General features: G+C 52.8%; 1 protein-coding gene across 1 annotated transcript; it reads right to left on the bottom strand.

Moving 5' to 3' along the window:
• Window positions 1–3,094: 3,094 nt before the first annotated feature.
• MB (myoglobin) lies at window positions 3,095–8,722 on the bottom strand. Its single transcript, XM_082756731.1, has 3 exons — window positions 8,538–8,722; window positions 4,675–4,897; window positions 3,095–3,970 (listed from the first exon to the last, which is right to left on the bottom strand). Exons 1-3 carry the CDS (start codon window positions 8,630–8,632, stop codon window positions 3,824–3,826), a joined length of 465 nt encoding a protein of 154 aa, XP_082612857.1. The 5' UTR covers window positions 8,633–8,722; the 3' UTR covers window positions 3,095–3,823.
• Window positions 8,723–18,948: the final 10,226 nt, after the last annotated feature.

The raw sequence follows: 18,948 nt of genomic DNA on the forward strand, positions 1-18,948 counted from the left end.
GCACACCTGCATGAAATTTAACAGCCCTCCCACTTACCTGTGCTCTCCAGGTGCCGTGCCCTTGCACAGTCTGTCTTCTCACTTTCCTTGCTCACACCTTAGCAAACCTTGGTCTTGCTGCCATATTTCATTTAAGCACAAGGTGGGAGCTAACATATATCATCCCCTTAAACGAAGAACCGGTGCACAAGCACGCAGGCATCTGAAGGATTTGGCCAGAGGAGCTTTGCTGACGATGTGTGTTGTGAGCCTGGTGCTCGTGTAGAGATGTGTGTGTGTGTCTGTGCGTGTGTGTGCTCAGTCCAAAAAAGCAGCACAGACTGTGAGCACTGAGCCCTGCACAGCCCAAACGATCAAGGATGCAACCTTGAGCAACGCTGAAATCAATGAGTCCAGGAAGGAGGAGGACATGCTCGGATCCCATGCACCTTCAGGAAAAAAGGACATTATAAGGCAGGCAAGGCCACATCAAAGAAACACTGCCTGCACTGCTTTCTGTTCTTCATAACCTACAGGACAGGTTTTGGTTAGCTGGTAGAATAACTGGGACTCGTGACAAAAATACCCCTGGTCTGAAAGCATGTGCTGTGACTATTTGAGTCTCCTTATTAAGCTACACTGCCACGCAGACATGACATCCTTAAGACGCTGTCTGTGCTCCAGCCAGTCCCCAGAAAGCAGAGATATTCCATGACCATGACAGGACTGGAAATTTCCTGGGCCCTTCCTCGTGTTAGCCCCACAAGGAGATGCAAGCGTGAAGAATGCCACAAACTTCATGTGAACGTGCTAAATATTTAACACAATTTGCCACTGGACTCTCAGCACAGCCGCAGTGCTGCTGCAGCCCATTTGGGGCAGGCTGACCCGTTTGTGAGGTCCTGCTCCCTGTGTCTGAAGCCCTGTTGTGTCTCTGGTGTCTGACACCACGGCCCGAGATAGCTCAGGTCGCTGGCTGGGTGCCACGGGGAGCTGTGTCTGCCGATGGAAACGCACTGGGAGAAGGATGGCTTGTCGAGCGCAAAGCCACAGGGATGTTTTTCAACCCAGGCGTGGGTGTGTAGCACATTTACCACCAGAAACAGCATTATTAGCATTAAAAAAATGGTGGGAGTGCATGGAAAGTGTAGGACTGCCACCAGGCCGACCTGGCTGCAGTGGATGTGTACGTGCCGGGGCAGGGAGGCTGGCAGCCGCACAATCTGCAGCCCGTCCTGTGACCAGGAATGTGTATATGACACCACGGGGTGCGAACGGGGAGGGGGCTGGAAAAAAAGCCCCTGGGACCCATCCTCCTCCTGTGAAGCTATTCCTGGAAAGGAGGCAATTTCTGAGCTTACGCTGATACGGTTTATCTCCACTGAGGGGCTTTGTCCCGCACACAGTCCAGAAATGCTACATTTCCTCGTAGCACCGTGGAAAGGGTGACTCCAGCACAGACACTCAGAAGATCTCCATCAACCCCTTTTTCCTAGGAAGCTTCCCCTGCCCCTAAAGCTGGGGCTGTACAGGAGCTTTGCAGACTGGCTGTATACACGTACCTGTATCTCTGCGTGATGCCAGGCCTGCAGCCGAGGGCACGCTCAGGACCCCGAGCAGCAAAGGTGCCTGGATTTCACTGCAAGCATCCCAACCTTATCTCCTGCCAGCGATAAGCTGGGCTTGTTCAGCCAGCATACAGCTTTGCACTGATTTTAGACCCGTGGTTATTGTTATCTGAACTTGCTGGTTCGTCTTTACGGGGCCGTAGGCACAAGACATCAGGCCCCAGCACAAGTTTTGGGATGGTCCCTAGCAGGCTGACAGAGTGGGCAAGGCAGACTGAGCAAAGGGTCAGTGCTCCCAAAGGCCCAGCAAACATTCCGGGTACCAAATAACCCGTAGCTAGGCACAACATGTGTGCAAATCCTCCCTCCTCCTCCACGCTGCCCTACATAAAAATATCTGGAGATGACTACGGTCCCGCTCGGACTGACAGAGGCAGCTGCCACAGCAGAGCTTTTAATCCCAAAGCAGAGCCTGTTGTCACTGGCAGGAAATCTTATTGTGTTGGACAGGCAATCCTAGACCTTAATTAAATAGGTTGCCCTTCCTGCGAAGCCAGACGGGCTAGACTGGAGTCAGAAGGAGCGAGTTGCTTAAGCCAGGGACCACCTGGCTGTAACTTCATCTATGTGACATCGTATGCTTTTGTGACCCACTCGGAAAGGCTGAAACCCCAAGCAAGCTCCCAGAGGTAAAGTGAGGATTTATAAAGAGCAAGAAATCAGAGATGCTCTGTTCTGGGAAGGAATTCGTTCCTCCTCCTTTCAGAGACTGAAATTTTGTGGCCTTTGCCCTGACCAAAGACCCAGCGGATCACGCTGGTTCAGGATTGATTTTTAAGGGAGCTGGCGGCTCCTGCTCTGCCTCCAATGCACGGAGCCCAGCGGGGAATGCTTTGAACCAGACCCTGCTGGTAGCTCCTCATTTGGAGCACCTCATTTTTCTTTCTCATGCTTGCCCTCACGCTGTCTCTGCGAGATAAACCACATTATCTCCACAGCAGAGAAGAGCAGCGGTGTTGACCCCATGCATTTCCCCCAGCCAGGACCCAGCTGCTCGCCTCTGCAGCATCCCACAATGGTACAGAAACCTAAGCTTGGGTCTTAAGGGCGCCCACTGCTTCTGCAAGCTTCCCCCCCAGGCTAAGCAACCCTATTGCTTCTTATCTTCTGCAGAGAGCAGCGCACCGTGCTGTGGCTGGGACCTGAGGCTGCTTGCGTGTGCAACCTCCCCATAAGCAGCAGGGCACAGCAACCGGCTCCCTGCTGCACACAGAAAAAAGGCAGAGCACACAGCTGGCCAGGGGCCATCCCCTCTACATCCCCTCTGCTCAGCAGCGGCCACGGCCTCGAGTCAGGGAGCGCTTCTTGTGCAGAACAAGGATGCTCTTTTGGCACCCTGAAGTCCAGGAACCAGGTTGTGACCCCGTGGTGACACATGTGTACCCGCCCGCTGGCGGCTGGGTGCGTACACAAAACGCCTCCTCCTCTTCCTCCATCTCCCCCACTTCTCGCTGGGGCTCCTACGGAGCAAGGAGCGAACACACGACACCAGTGCGGGAATTTTTTATTTTCTGAGAAACGCATACTTCACTTTCCAGTGCAACACAGCCTCACATGCATAGCAGCAGCTGCCAGAAACCTACGGCTCACAGGGTGTACTACTCGTTATAGGTTTGCTAATGTGAGTTCAGCGCGTTGCCAAGCTGGCAGACCCCAGAGACTGACATGCTCTCACCCCCACGAAACAAGCTAACACCAGTGACAGCGCTGAAAGCTCTCCACCATAACCCGCTAACAGTCTCACCTGGGGGAGGAAAGGGATGTGGTGTCCCCACTTCCCACCCTGACATCCCTTTTGTACCACTTGGGTCATTCCTTCACCCTCCTGTTCACTGCACTCCTCAACACACCCCTTGTTCCTCCACATCCCTTCGTGTCCTGCCATGACATTCTCCTCTCAGATGAGACTGGGTTTTGGGGAGGGGGGAAGAAAAAGGGCATAGGGATAGGCAGAAGCTGACAGATAACCCCTTATATTATTTTTCCTAAGTAAACAGATTATTTCTCTTGTATACGTGAAGCCAGGAAAGGACAACGGTTTATCATGGACATCACTCTGAGTGCCTCTGCTCTGCCTGTGGTGACTCTCGGCCTCTTGTCGAAGCATTCCCACACGTCTTGGATGGTCGATCGTGAGATGTCCAAAACAGTGCTGGGGAAGCTTCTCTAAGATGCATGGCCAGGCCTCCGTCGTGGTGTCCCTCTGTGCGGATACGCTAACCCTGGAAACCGAACTCCTTGTACTTGCTGGCCATGTCATTTCGGAACAGCTCCAGGGCCTTCTTCATCGCAGCCTGGGAATCAGCCCCAAAGTCTGCAGAGTGCTTTTCAGCAATGACCTTGATAATGACTTCAGAAATGAACTGTGAAGAAGGAGAGAGAGAGAGAAAAAGAAAAAAAAAAAAAAGAAAGAAAGAAAAAAACAGAAGGGATGCTCAGGGTTTATTTTCAGAAAATCCAGACTAAGAAATAGGTTGCAGAGCCTGGAAATATCTCCGAGCTAATTCAGTAGCCCTTCCCGCAGTCTCTGGAGAGACACTGTGGTCTAGCATGCAAGGAGCCTGGGCTGGGCAGAAGAACTGGGCTCTGTTCCTAGCTCGGACACTGATCTGCTTTGTGACCTTGAGTAGACCATGGCCCTTCCCACTCTTTGCCTGCCTTGTCCATTGAGGCCCCATATTCATGCCTGTGTTTGTGCAACACTTAGTTCTGTGGGTCTTGGTCTCCAGTGGATTCTCCAGGGCTTACTCTAAAATTGTACATCCCTCGTGTCCAGCCGCTGGCAGTTCTTATGTCGTGTAGTTTCCCAGGCATGCAGGGGCTGGTTTATTATTGTCAAGAGCGTCTCAGACTGCATATGGCATTTGGAATGGGAAATCTAAACTTGGAGATTCACATACCATGAGCTGAGCCCTTTCTGTGCCTCTTCTTGTCTGTACACAGAGGCCTTGGACTTGAGAGCTCACTAAAGACCAACTAGACATCACTAACTAAAAGCGCAGGACACAGCTGTCCTGCACACATTCATTACACATCAGACACCAAGATTCCCTGCCCTTTTCCATACCTCCAGATATTTGACTGGGATTTTGTGCTTTGTGGCATGGGTTTGAGCCAGGGGCTTCAACTCTGCTTCATGATTACCCTTCTGCTTCAGGATTTTGCCCAGCTGGGTGAGGACGGTAACTCCGTGCTTCTTCAGATCTTCGGAGCCCTTCATCTGATCAGGCGTCTTCAGGCCTTTGAACTTTTCGAAGCGATCCAAGGTCTCAGGGTGGTCCTGAAAGAGCCTGTGGACAGAAGCAGAGGGACTTGTGAGACTTGACAGAGCTGTCATCCAGAACAGAGCTGAGGTCCAGCCACTCCAGGGGTACATGGACAGGAAAATGTATGAGAAACTGCTTCCCTCCACAGAGAAAGCTCTTTGCTAGTGCCTGCTGCAAGTGGCTGCTTTCACCTGGCAATTACGATGCCAGGTGAAAGCATGCCAGGTGAATTAAGACCCTTTCCAAATTGTCACCATTCAGAGTCGCTCCATTTAGCGTGTATGGAAAGCCAGGAAAGCAGCTGACCCTATTCTAAATCTGTGTAGGTTGTTCTTCCTCTGGTGGGTTGTTCCATTGCAAGATGACACTCTGTGTGCAGAAGCTTCTTTTACCATCTCTTTTGTCCAGGCTGATTTTTATCATTAACAAATGATAAAATGCCTCTTGTCTTTGGAGGGCAGAAGCTGCTGATGTACCTCCCTTTGAATATTGTATCTACTTTAATCCCATCCTTTTACACATGTCCTAAGGTGATCAACCCATCTTTTTTCCATTCCTTCTGGCTGAGACAGAGACACTACCCTAACCAAGTCCAACTGGTATCCAAAAAATATCCTTTTTAAAAATTTATTTTATTATTTTATTTTATATTTTATTTTATTTTATTTTATTTTATTTTATTTTATTTTATTTTATTTTATTTTTTATAGCTGTGCTAACCCTTTGCACCAGTCCCTGGGCTATGCCAACTGTCCTAGGACAGACACAATAGCCAAGGCTTGTCGTGGCACTGAGAGCTGTGTTCTTGCATTCACCTGAAGGCCAAACAAAACCAAACAAAAACACCTGTCCACCCTGGCTCACTCTCTCACTGAGGAGCTAGCCTGTATTTCCCCCAGCCTGTCTCCCTGTGAGGTACTGTAGACCTGAGCCCATCTCTGCATTGACCAGGAAAGAGGCCCCAGCCTCACGTCCCTCACCTTCAGGCTCAGGTGTGCTTGAACATCAGCTCAGTGGGAGACCTTACAGTGCCCCCACCCTGTGAACACAGACAGAGGGTTTGAGTTTCTGCCCTTTTCGCGCATGCCCCAGCTCAGCCTGGTGCTGGCAGTGTGGCTGCTCCACCTGGAAGCACAGCACCCCTGAGAGTCCTTGGGAGCAAGTGGGTAAGAAGAGCACGGGGCATCAGGCACTTGGCGGTGCCCTGCCACTCCGTGCTATACATAGGCATGCTGATCCCAAAATGGAAATGAAATCAGGAAGGCAGACGGGTGGCTAAAAGCCAGGCTAGTGCTGTCCCCCATTTCCTCCCTGCCACATTTCCTGGGAGACAGGATGCTGACACCACTGGCAACCAAACTGGTAGAAAATTTCATTCTTTTCCCTGCCAGAGTCCTAGAGTCAGGGTGAAAGGGGGACACTGGCTGTCCTGGTTATTAGGAGCCGTCTAATAATGAGGTGTTGAGAGACACCAGCTCCCCTGCACAAGTTTATTTTCAGGTATTTTGCACTCTGATGGGCATAACCCAAGCAGCTGAAGCAGCAGAAGGGCAGTGGCTCGCATCCATGAGGTAGCTCACTCAGGCTGCCCGCTGCAGGGTCTGGACCCTTGGCCCAGGGCTTGCAGCCACCAAACCAGCCTCCTTTTGCAGGACAGTGGTTACTCACTTGCTCTGCCCTTGGGAAGGTGCTGGTCCTGTGATTTCCTAGGGATTGGTCCCCTCTGGAACTAAACATGCCTCCTGTTAAGTGGCCATTTGGGTGCGGGCCAGGCTCTCTGACATCTCATGTAAGCATAGGTTAGGCTACATTAACAAATACCTCAGCCACATGGAAAACAGAAGCTGTCCTGCAGCAAAAAGCTTCTATAAATGAGTGATCGATCTTTGCCAACATTTCCCTCCAAACATCTCCAAAGGACTTCTGTACTCTACCAAGTGCTGAGCACAATGCACGCCTTCTCTTTTTTTTTTTTTTTTTTTCTTTTTTTTTTTTTTTTTCTCCTGTATCTTTCTATGACAAAGGTTGTCTCTCACCCAGGGAGATGAGGTTGCCCTATGCAATGGGATGGAGTTATCTCCAAAAACCTCCCTCCATCATGTCTGGCTAGGGCTGAATCATGCCAAAGGCAAGATACTCCTGAGACCTTTGAATATTCTTCCAAGGAATATTTTGTTTGTTTGTTTGTTTCCTTTGGAAAACATCCACTTGGATCGGTATTTTCCTAAACATATTCCAGGATATGTCATCTACCTAAGAAGCCTTTAACAAGGCAAAAGCAGGCACATTTCTAAACTGAGAGACGCCTGCTGGGCTTCCCCTGTCTCTCCCCTCCTTCAGAAACCCCTTGAAGGAGCAAGAAATGACCTGCATGTGTGCTGGCGAGCACCGAGTCACACGGGATGGGGGTATCACCTTTAATGCCATGGTTTGGCATTTAATGCCAATGCTCAGCCTTCAGTACCTGGAGGAAAAGCAGCATTACCTGTGCAGTTTGGGAACTGCTTTTGTTGTCTTGGGGCACTTTCAGAGCCACCTCACAGAGGTGGTCAGGTGGGGAGGGCTCAGCCTTCTGCTGCCCACCACCCCAGTATACCTGCTCTGGATCTCATCAGCTGAACTGGTCAGAATAAATAAAACACCCCTCTGGTTTGGCTCACCTTTGGAAAAGCTTTGAATGGACTGTGGATTTGACCATCGGTGTGGGGTCCTCCCTTTAGCTGTTCTTGAGATGGGAAACCCCCTCCGTGTGAGAGCCACATCCCCACTGCTGTCCATAGCGTCCATACCCTCCTAGCATACAGTGCTGAGCACAAGCTGAGGGGACATCTGGAGAGGGTCTCCTTGACATCTCCATCCCTTCTGGTCTTTAGGGACAGGGTAGGATACGATGCTGTTTCCCCCTCCACAGCCCTGAGACCCCTTGCAGGCTGCATTTCTGTGATTTGCTTCTGTTTCCCGGGGTGTTCCTCTCTCGGGGGGCAGGAGTGCAAGGACAGTGTAGGGACGGGGGTCCTCTCATATGGGGACCTCACGAGAATGCCTTCTCTGACCTTGGAAGAACAGGGAAGGATGTGCCTCATTTGACACCCAGACCCCAAATTCATCAGCAGGGAATGGACAAGTTTTACTGCCTGGATTTCTGGGGGGTCTGGCCAAAAAGCAGGATGGGGTGACATCAGGGTGGAGAGAGGGAAACACCCAGGTAATTTATAGTCAATTTTACTGAAATCAGAGATTTCAAGAGAACTACCAGAGCTGATTTTCTTCCCCTCTCCATCCCTTCCTCCCCACGCCCTTGCTGCAGAGCACCTGAAGGCCCAGGGCACACAGTTTGCTCCAGCATTTCTCACATCAGTGCCTGGGCAGTGAGCATCCAAGGCAGAGCTTCGCCTGCAGGTCAGGTAGAGGGAGCAACAAAGTGCCTCCATCCTTTGAAAGCAGCGCAGGCCTCCTCCTTCCCTCACAGGTAGAAAGACAAAATCTCAGCCCCTTCACACAGTGAGCCATATTTTTTTTAGCCAGAAACCATAGCCATGGAATGCCACCACCCTACATGAAGAGAAAACAGCCTGCTGAAACGCACAGTGCTGAACACGAGTCCCCGTACGCAGCGTTCCTCAGTCTCTCAGCTTTGCTCTTAGGACCAACGCTTCTTGCCTACCTCATCAAAACTGCATGCCCGTGGCCAGCGAGGTCGGCCTCCACTTTCCCCCAGATGGTGAGGACCTGCTGCCATTCCTGGTCGCTGAGCCCCATGGTTCACCGGAGGCAGGGGAAGATGGGGGCGGACGGGTCCCGAGCGCTGCCTGCAGTGGTTGCCTTTCCCCAAAAGGGTGGCTGGAGAGCTCACCCGCGGGATTTATAGTCCCTCCTCACAGACCTACACCTGTTAATCGTCAGCTGGACATCTTGCTCTCTTTCAGGCTTGTCTAACCTAATCAGCCTCTCTCTTTTTTTCTAGGAAGCTATTTCGGGTCGGGTGCTATTGTGGGTGCCACTGATGGCATCATTTCTGCTTTTCGTATTGGACTGGCACACGGCCCGCTCTCGACAGAAAGGGCACTGCCCAAACGCACTGCCAGGAGCCTGTCCCGGCTTCCCAAGGACCCAGCAACGGTGTCAAGCTGTGCAGCAGAAGATTCCTGAAGAGCACTGTCATCTGCAAGGCCAGCCCGCCTCCCACACCCCTGCCTGCCAAAGGCAGGGAGAAGCAAGGCCGGGATGGCTGCTGGCATTGCTCCTCCCCTCCAGAGGCCTCTCCTTTCCCCTGCAGGGGTTGAGGTCTCTCATGCCAAGTGTCAGCATCAGGAGGAAAAGCCACCACGAGCCACCGTGGATATGGTTTTGGACACCTCCCAGGCTATCTCCTCAGCCTCCCGCAGGACCGATAGCAGCCTGGCGTGCCAGCAGGATGATTAATCCCTTCCAAGGGCTGAGTGCAGGCAGAGCACGGCCCGATAACAAAGCCCAGCCAGTACACTGCAGCCTTTCCGAAGGGTAGGAAGGGTGGCCAGAGGCAGGTGGAGGTGTCGGCTGGTCACCAAGCCTAGAGGCAGGAGAATTTCTCCCGCTGTGCTTAGCAAGCGCCTGTCAGCCAAGCCAACCTGCGGTCCTCTGCCTCTCTCCTCTATGCACCACTTTGCCTCACACCCCAAAACCCGCCTCCTAAACGCTTCCAGGCCAAGATTTCATCCTGATTTCCCCATGCAATCACCGGGGCACTATCAGTTGCCCAAACTAGGCTAAAGTGATGGAGGAGCACTTGGGAGCCCTCCAGCAGAGATCACATCCCCACAGCCTCACTCCTCGAGTCCTTATCACACCAGACAAGCATTTGCACCGCCCCACGCTCAGCCTTGGGTAGGATCCTAAATGCTGACCTTACAGGCTTACATGCACTTCAGACACGAGAGAAATGTGTGCTCCTGGTACACAAGAGGCGGTTGCTTATGCACCAAGCTCCGTTGCATTCCTCATGCTGAAACTGCTCCATCACCATAATAACCTCATCTGAGTTTGCTTGCCCCATGGCCGTGAAGCCAACAGTCTCTGTACAGACATTAAATGGACAGAGGCCTTCAAAAGGGCAGCCATAGCAGTTTTTCTACAAGTGAAACGGCAATGAAATGAAATCGTAAGCTCTTCCCCATGGAGCATAAATAAATTTGGCCTGCAGAATGACTGCAAGCCCTACAGCACACCACGGCCATGCGGACGCGTGCCTCAGCCCTCTGGTCATCCCCTTGGGCAAGGCCTATGGCTGGCACCACCATCTGGGCAAACACCAAGTGCCAAGGGCTGACCTGTCGGCTGTCACCTTTACGTGGGCGATTGGGTGGCCTTTTCATATGGCCACACCACACCTACGCGCCCGTGGTCGTCCATAAAGCGCTCTTGTTAAACGAGCATTAAATCATTAATATTTTGGGGCGCAGTGAAGCGAAGCACCAGCAGCCGACGTGCCACCATCACCAAGGGTCTCGCAAGGCTCTGGCCGTGCTGTGAGGTCCCCAAAGGGGATGATGGCGATGATCAGGCCCAGACCCCAAAACCCCCCAGTGCTGCTGCTGGGGGAGCCCTGGTCGAGCTGCAGCAGCCTGGAGCTGTCGGCCAGGGCTTGCTACCATCTAGTGGCCACGGGCGACAGAGCCATGCAGACGGGAGGCCACATCCCTGTCCCCATGCAGGATCCGCAGGCTGGAGGGGGGCTGTGGCCTTTCCTAGGGGCTGCAGGGGCTGGTGTCTATCCCAAAGGTGCTTAGGAAAGGATCCCCCCTCCCTAAAGGGCAGGGGAAGAGTCTCTTCTGGCAAAACAGCTCCTTCCTTGACGGACAGCAAACCTTGCCATAGGTATCAGTGCATTTAGACCTTGCAGCAGCCCTGCAAAGGGGAAAGCTGCTTGTTTCCCCACTCGTGAGCAATCAGAGAGGTTCAGCCCCTGGGATAGCCAGGGGAAGAATGAGGTCTGGCTGCAGGGCACGGTGCTAGGAGCAGCAGCCAGTGCCGGTTCCTAACACAGGGCACAGGCTGGGCCGGAGTACCCCGGTGGGAATTGCATGCCAGCAGCAGGAATGCACCAGTTCCCTTTTTTTTTTTTGGCCAAATTCAGTTTTTCTTAGAGTAGCGCTGTTGCAGAGAGAGAGAAAGCCAGCCACGGCCTGTAAAACGAGTGCCAGAGAGCCCAGCAGTCCCCCACGCTGCCTTGGCAGGTTAATGTAGCAATGCTGCAATAATTTCCAGCTCTGTCTTCTCTGCAGCCAGGGCTGCTGCAAAGAGGGAAATGCGTGCCTGAGAGACAGGCACTGGTAGGAATCACAGTGACGGTTATTTTCATTTTAAATACGCTTATGAAATGCACTTTCCAGCAGGAGGGAGCGAAGGATGCTCCAAAACCATTCAATTTTAACACCCCAAACCATCTGTGTTTGCACAGCAAAACAACTCAGAGAGGTGAACAAGGGTTTTTGCAACAACCAACCCCCCCTCCCCCCCTTTTTTTTTTCCTTTTTAATGAACCTTTTTCCCCATGCTACAATTAAAAATAAAAACCCCACCTGGGAGCAGGGGACGGCTCGGGGTGACGGCCGCAGCCCTGGCTGTGCCGTGCCCCCGTGCTGTGCAAAGTGCAGCCTGGTGCCAGCCTGGCACGTGCTGCTCTGCCAGGGGAGCAGCCAGGGGGGAGGCCGGCACTCCGAAGAAGCCGGGCGCCTTATGCAACTCCCAATTACATAATTGGGTATTGCATAATGCTGGGGAAAAGGCCTCCTGCAGCCCAGCTTCGGTTTCTATGGCATTCTGCTGATACATGGCTTCTTCGAGGACTGTGCGTCTGCGCTTTGCTTTCGGAGCCTGCGGCGCAGGCTGTGCAGACGGACGGACAGACAGGTGGCACACTGTACTCCCGGCAGCACTAGCCAGGGAGAGAAGGGCAATAGCAAATCCTATAGCCATAGCAAGGCAAGAGCATTGTTTGCTTTATTTTCAGGATCAGAAGGCTGTCAGAGAAAGGCGCTGCATGCATTGCATGTCCTCTGCCTCTTGCAGGAGACCTGGTGGGGGCTGACTTGTGCTGGCAGCAACCAAATCCCTTCCAGGCTCTCTCCTCCCTTCCTCTCACCCTTAAGCTCTATTCTTAGCAGTGCCTCCAGGCAGGGCTCCCGCACACTGATGGATTTCAGCAGCTGGGAGGTGACCCCAGCGCCTGCTTGAAAGGAAGAGGAATGATTAGGAGGAGATGGCAGCACCAGGGCAAGGTCTGGGCTGCGGGTTTGCAGAGCTGTGCTATGCGTGGAGCATCTCAGTATGGGGTCAGGCCCTGTACAAGCCAGAGGGAGCTTTACCCATACTTCAGGACGCACAGGATCTGACCTCTGGTGACTGTCAGACACGACTCAGTCATTTTCTGCCCTCGGAGGGAGCGCAGGATGGGACAGAGCCATGACACGACCGAACCACAGCTCCCAGGCCCTCAGCTAGGCAGTGCCTGGATGGACCATTGAGCTGGGCTAAGCGGGGTGCTCATTGCAGGCTGGCACTTGGATCTGGTGGAAGAGCAAGCAGGAAAGCAGCAGGGCAGTCCAGGACCAGAATATTTGGGCTGTGAAGTAGGAGCTGACAGGGGAAGCGACCTTTGCTCCTGTGGAGCTGCAAGGATCTCCTTTGGGGCTGGGATACCAGAGCCCAAAAGGGCTGAGGATGTCTGTGGGAAAACACAGGTGCCATTAAAGGAAGGAGGAGCAGGGTTAGAAGACAACAAGCAGCTTGTAAAGCATTGCCCATCCCAGGAGCAAAGGGGAGAAATGTGTTGTGTTTGTTTTTTTTTTTTTTTTAGGTAAGATCATGGGTTATACCAGCAGGAGCCTGGAGACCTCTAGGAATCAGGTGGATTAAAACTCATAACACCATCGCAGCACCCAGGGATTTCTGTACTATGTACTATGTACAGAAATAATAAAGCAAGAGGGGAATTCCTTGCTCTTATCTGCCGACACTCAGCACCATACTGGCAGCTACAGCCTGCTGAGGGACAGCTGGAAAAGGCAAAGGCCAGAGAACATGTGCGAGGGCACCTTGGAGGGTGCCTCACCTTGCAAGAGGGCTCAGGCACCTGCAAATGAGCGAAATGGTGAAAACTTCCAATGCCAGAGCTGCCTCTTGAGGTAGGGGAACTAACCAGGATACAGCATAGGTTGTAGGAGGAATCAGACCACGTCTTCATTCCCCTTGCCTCTAATCCCCTGAGCACGGGGCTTCTGCAAGATGAGAGGCCACGGGGAAGCCCAGATGCACGTTTTTGTGCTGACGCTTGCACTTGCCTTTTAACGAGCCCTTGCTTCCAGCTGCCCTTGGCCACATCCAGAATTGATGCCCCATTCTGCATTGTCATTCCTGCATGAGGAGAGCGACCACAAGATCTTTGTCCCTTCTTGGGAAGAGCATCGATGTAAGCAGTCCCTAATCCAGCAGTGCTTTCTGCGATCCAGTACTCTTAAAGGAGGAACCGATCCCTCTGCAGAAAATCCTGGGCAAAAAAAATAAATGTTTTCTTCAAGCAGATCAACACCGGGTGGCAGTGAACATCCTGAGCACTGCACTGGTGGCCTGGCTGCAGGAGCAGGGCATTTACCTCTGGATTTGGGATGGGATTTGTTCTGCATCTTCTTCCTGTTGTTGTCATTCTCGCAGTTTCACCTCATCTTCATTTCCTGCAGATCTTTTGATCTTTAGGGTCCACAGCGGGGCTTGATTCTGGCCACAAGCCTTGCTCAACCAACCAAGTGCTAAAGCATCTCACCCGTGCTGAGCATCCTGGTCCCATGGTCGTGGTGTAACACAGCAGCCCTGTGAAATGCTCAGTCTGCTGAGACAGCTCGGCTCTTTGGGGTCACTGATGGAAAACCCACCTGTAAGCATCTTACACACACAGGATCTCTGGACAGCCAGAAGCTCATCTCGCCTCTTCCCCCAACAGCATCCAGAGGCAGAGGCAGAGCGTAAGGAGCAGGAACAGCCCTACTCCAAGACAGCAACCTGAGACTAAGGGACTTCCCAAGGCCGTATTTGCATCCCTGTGTTCAACAGCCTTAGGCAGAATTCTCCATGGGTTTATAATTTTTTAATCCTCTTATACGTGCTCCCCCAAAATGTATTTCAGACATGGTTGCAGCCCTACTGGGAGAAGATGTTAAAAACCACCAGAGACTTGGTGACTCTGCAACAGGTTAGCCAATGTGTAAACCCCCAAATTCACTAATTGCTGAATTCCAACCCTTCACAAACAGTTTCAAGGCATGCCCATTTCAAAAGGAATAATGAAAATGGAAAGAGAAAAAAAAAAAAAAGAAAGAAAAAAGAAAGGAAAAGGAAAAGGAAAAGGAAAAGGAAAAGGAAAAGGAAAAGGAAAAGGAAAAGGAAAAGGAAAAGGAAAAGGAAAAGGAAAAGGAAAAGGAAAAGGAAAAGGAAAAGGAAAAGGAAAAGGAAAAGGTGAATTCCCCATGCACCAGGCTTTCATCATTCTCCTTCATCCACATGCCCTGGTGCTGGTGACTCAGTGATCAGATCCAGCTGGTCTGCAGCAGGATCTGCCTGGAGATTGCTTATCGAAGCCTGGGTCCTTTTCATTCCTTCCCCATTGGGTGCAGCAGAGGTCTCACCAGACGTGGCACCTCTCTACTCCCAGGCAATCCATGCTCCTCTGGGTTTGGCACTGGCATCTTCCAGGGCTTTCTGGTGAATCCAGGAGTTCTGGAGAGCCAGCACATCCCACCAGCCCACCACAGCCTGCCATGAAGCCATCGGGGGCTGAGGGCTGCTCACCATGCAGGGGAATGTCCACAAGAGGGAGAGTTGGTGCCAGCCTCGGCCCTGATACCAGGGAATCGGCCCTTGGCCTCCTGAGCATAGCAGAGCCATACCTCGTGCTTCATTTCCCCCAGCAGAACTATGTCCTTCCCCTGACAATTTTTTTATCGTGTTCCCCTGTGGTCCATAAGCAATTCAGAGGGCAGCATCACCTTTATCCAAAAGGAGCCCAAGCAGCAAGCGATCCCTTTCTGGAGCTGTTCCCATCTTCTCTTCATCCAATTTTTTCCCAAAGCTATCCTGGTCAAACATCCATGTTTAGGAATATTTTGTGATCTCAGCCTCAGATCAAGTAGAACGGGTCATTTTCAATAATTAAAAAATGTTGTGCTCTGAGGCAGAGCTCCCCTGGCACCAAATTGAGGTCCACGTGGAAGCTCGCACTCATAGAGGCTCCCAAAACCAAATCCCCAAACTTCAGCGCATTTTCCCCAGCAGCTCAGCTACCCGCCATGCCCTTTGAAGTAATATTCTAGACTTTAATTCAAAGCCTAATCCTCTTTTCTTACCTTTAGTGTCTCTCCCATTATCCATGCAGCCAAGACTTCCCGTTCTGTCGGTTTGTGACCACTCCTGCTCCATCTCTCCCCGCACACCACCAGGTGCCCAGTTTCACCAGTTGCCATCCCAGTGCCCGTCCCACCCAGCTGGGGGCAAAGGGACCCCCCTGTTGTGCCACCAGGATGCTGTCTGCTGGCTCGCTGCCTGCCCACACCTCTCATTTAGGGAGCAAAGGGTCGGGGGAGTTTTGGCTTTCCAGGAGCCAAAAAGAAATACTTTCAGGCTGAATGAGATTGACACCAATGTTTTATTTCTCTCTCTCTCTATTTTTTTTTTCCACATATGAACTCACAAGCAAACCAGAAGCCGCGGTTTTTGCCATGTCTGCTCAGGAGTGAAATTACAACAACAGCAAGCGCTTTTCAAGTGCCTCAGTGAAGTATGAAACTTGCTCCTTCCTTTCTATCTTTACCGACGCATGCATGTACCAGCCTCCCTCCGTCCCCGCCAGAGCATGACTTCGGGCGCCCTGGTAGCAGAAAAGCATTAACCCGCATTTGCCCCAGACCTCCAGCATTTTCCACAGCTGTGAGGACCAGGGCTCTGCCACGGGGATGCTTGGGCATTGTCCCAGTTGTACCCATGCCAGGGGGACCTGGATGGGGATGGATGGCTCCGCATGGCCGGACACCACACGGGGTCTGTGGGGCGAGGAGGACACAGCGCTGAGCAGCCCGGCCACGGAGGGCTGAAGCCTTTTCCCTCTCCTCCGTGCACACAGATGCAATATCCCAGCACATCCTGGCTTAGAAATGGATGGAGATGGTTGTCACAGCGAGGGAAGACAAGAAGAGAGGGCATTTTGTGAAGGCCAGCTACCCTCACCAGCTACGCAGACACGGTTTGCTCACCACCCGTGTAGTCCCATCGTGCTTAGGCAGCCAAACACTGCCTTCTTGTTCGTAAATAAGAAATAAAAAAATAAATAAACGACATTTTGAAACGAAACAATCTAATTACAGAATAAATATTTAGCTTGAGATGAGCAGACAGACATTCAAACCCACTTTCTGACATGACAGATGATCCACGCGGAGCCGCGCCGCGGGCACTGCACGCTGCTCAAACCCGATTTACAAATACACGGCGTAGCAGCAAAAATAGACACGACCCGCAAACATCGCCTCTCAGACAAACATCTCCTTTAAAACACCGTCGGGGATTTGGGTGGCAGCCGGACCTGGGAACAGCGTCCCCAACTCCGTGATGGACCCGTGCAAATGGCACCACAACAGCACCCGCTGGTGGGGCTGGGGAAATCAGTAACTGAGCATCAAATGACCCCCACATTTTGATATCAGAAATAGGTAAAACCACAGCGATGGCAGGGAAAATGTGAATGTGAATGGCTACTCGCAGAAGCAATCTCTGGAGCACAAATATCACTGAAGCTGACTTCCAGCGTGCAGTACGAGCCGTGCTTTTCAGATGGAGGTGAGGAGCAGGAGGCACCATGTGGGGTTGTGGGCAGGAGGTGATGTCCCCAAACAGAGCCCACAGCCCATCAGACCTCCCAGCAGAGGGGACCCAGGTGCCTCCCCAGTGCCGTGCTGCCATGCCACACCGTCCCTGTGTCTTTCAGTCACCTTCTGACTCTACTTTTAGAGTTAGGACCACCTCCAGGCCTCCAGATTTCCCACTGAGGGCTTGTTCTCTTTGCACGAAGCAGCTGTGACCAGGCCACCAGCAGCCAGGTCTTAGCCCTGTTCCTCAGGTTGGTGGTCGGTGGCTCTTGCAAGGCTGAGGAGGAGAAGCAGGTCCCGTTCCCGGTATAACCACAGGCCCTCAGTGGCACAGCACAGCTCTGGCTCTGGAAATGGCCATCCTGCACGTGGAGAGCCAGGAGATCCTGGGATACCACAGCCCCAGGCACCTTACCGTGACCTGGAGAGATGAGGGCTGGTAACAACAAGCTCTGGGACCTCTCCAAGATGTTTGCAGGAACACTGTTTAAAGAAGAGACCATTCAAAGACCACCAAAATCTGCCTTTCTGCTGCTACTACCTCGGATCACCAGCTCTTCCCAAGCCGCATCGTTCTCATGGGTCATTCCTTTTGGGAACACTCACAGTGTGCACTTTCTCCGTCTTGGAAGTGAAATAAACTTTAAAAGCAGGTCTGGCGTGAAGTTGGGGCCAGAACAAAGCTGATGGAAACACCGCTGATGGCTCTGGGCATGACAGGACTGTGTCCCGTGGGGACAGCCTGGCTGCTGGAGGGTGCACATGGAGGTTTGGCAAGGACAACTCCCCCCCTGTGGCCCCGAGCAGTCAGGGCAACGAAGCAGAGCTGTGAAATTGGGAAATGGCTGTGGGCAGTGCACAGGAGAGGAGATTCACCCCTCACCTCTGCTGTCCCCACGGCAAATGTCCTTGTGTTTCAGGCAGGGATGCTCAGAGCGGGGTAATCGAGGTACTACAGGGCCCCGGGGGAGCTGTGCAGGCACGGCTGCGGGGAGGCAAGGGGGTGGCTGCATGTGGGCACCTTTGGGGCCTCTCAGGATCCCTGCTAAAAGCAGAAGGGCACACGGAGCCACACGAATCCACACAAGGGCACTGGGGAATCAAGCATCTCCCCTCTTCTGAAGGAAACCCAAGTGTAGGCCCACCATGCACCAAGTCCCTGCTGCCTCGCAGGGCCAACCTGGCTCTGCACCACAGCTGCTTTGGACCATCCCCAGGTGCCACGAGCGGGGAGAGACCTGCAGGCAGGAACAGCCAAAATCCCAGCAGGGTGGGAAGCGAAGCGTCAAAACCTCTCCCATGGCTCTTCTCCTCGACGGGAGGCAGCAAAGAGGACGTGGGGATGCTCCGTGAAAAGCCTCCAGCTCCAGGGGCTTGCAAGCAGGACATGGAGGCACACACACACCCCACTCGCCAAGGGTGGGGAAGGTTCCAGAGCGCTCATTTATTATTATATCATTGGGTTTTGTGGCCCACCTGGTGGGGAAGGGGGTTGATTGTCTCTTTCCATTAAGAGAACCAGGAGGAGGCCTGCCTGCCACTCACCCCCAGCCACAACAAAAACCTCCCAAATGTTTCCCCCTGAAACGAGAAACATTTAGAAGGGCACTGAAAGAAAAACAGCAAAGAAAGCCCTCCGTGTGCCAAGGGGGGATTCACCACTGCTGGGAGAAACCCTCCCTGCTCCCCGCTGCAGGGGAACGTCCCTGAGACCCTCACCCCTGCGTTGCCCAGTTTGGCCCTCAGGACACCTCTGGGCTCCTCTCCCCAGCACCACTCACACCATGGCATGAACAGCATGGTGCCTCCCACCTCCTGAGGGAATAGGGCTGGGATCAGGCAAGGTTTTCCCTTTCCTCGGGTGCACTGAGGGAGAAAAGCAAAGCCCTGGTGCTTGCACCGTGCGGAGAGGTTCCCCAGCCTGCGGGCCGGGGAGGACGGGGGCACCCTTGGCAAATAACGGAGGAGGGCAGCGCTCTGCAGCACGAGGGCTCCGGCTGGGCACGAAGGCTATTTTAGCAGCGATGGAAACACGCAGGGGCTGCTGCTGCTGCTGCTGCAGGGCTCTGTGAAATCAGTGATTTCTGAGCCGAGTTCAGCTGGAGAGCGCCGCTGCTATAAAAAGCAAAGTGACTTTGCGCTTTGACGCTTCCTCCCAACACACACACACACACACACACACACACA

The sequence above is a fragment of the Aythya marila genome (genome assembly GCF_965140915.1).
Source record: "Aythya marila genome assembly, chromosome: 1".
NCBI lineage: Eukaryota > Metazoa > Chordata > Aves > Anseriformes > Anatidae > Aythya > Aythya marila.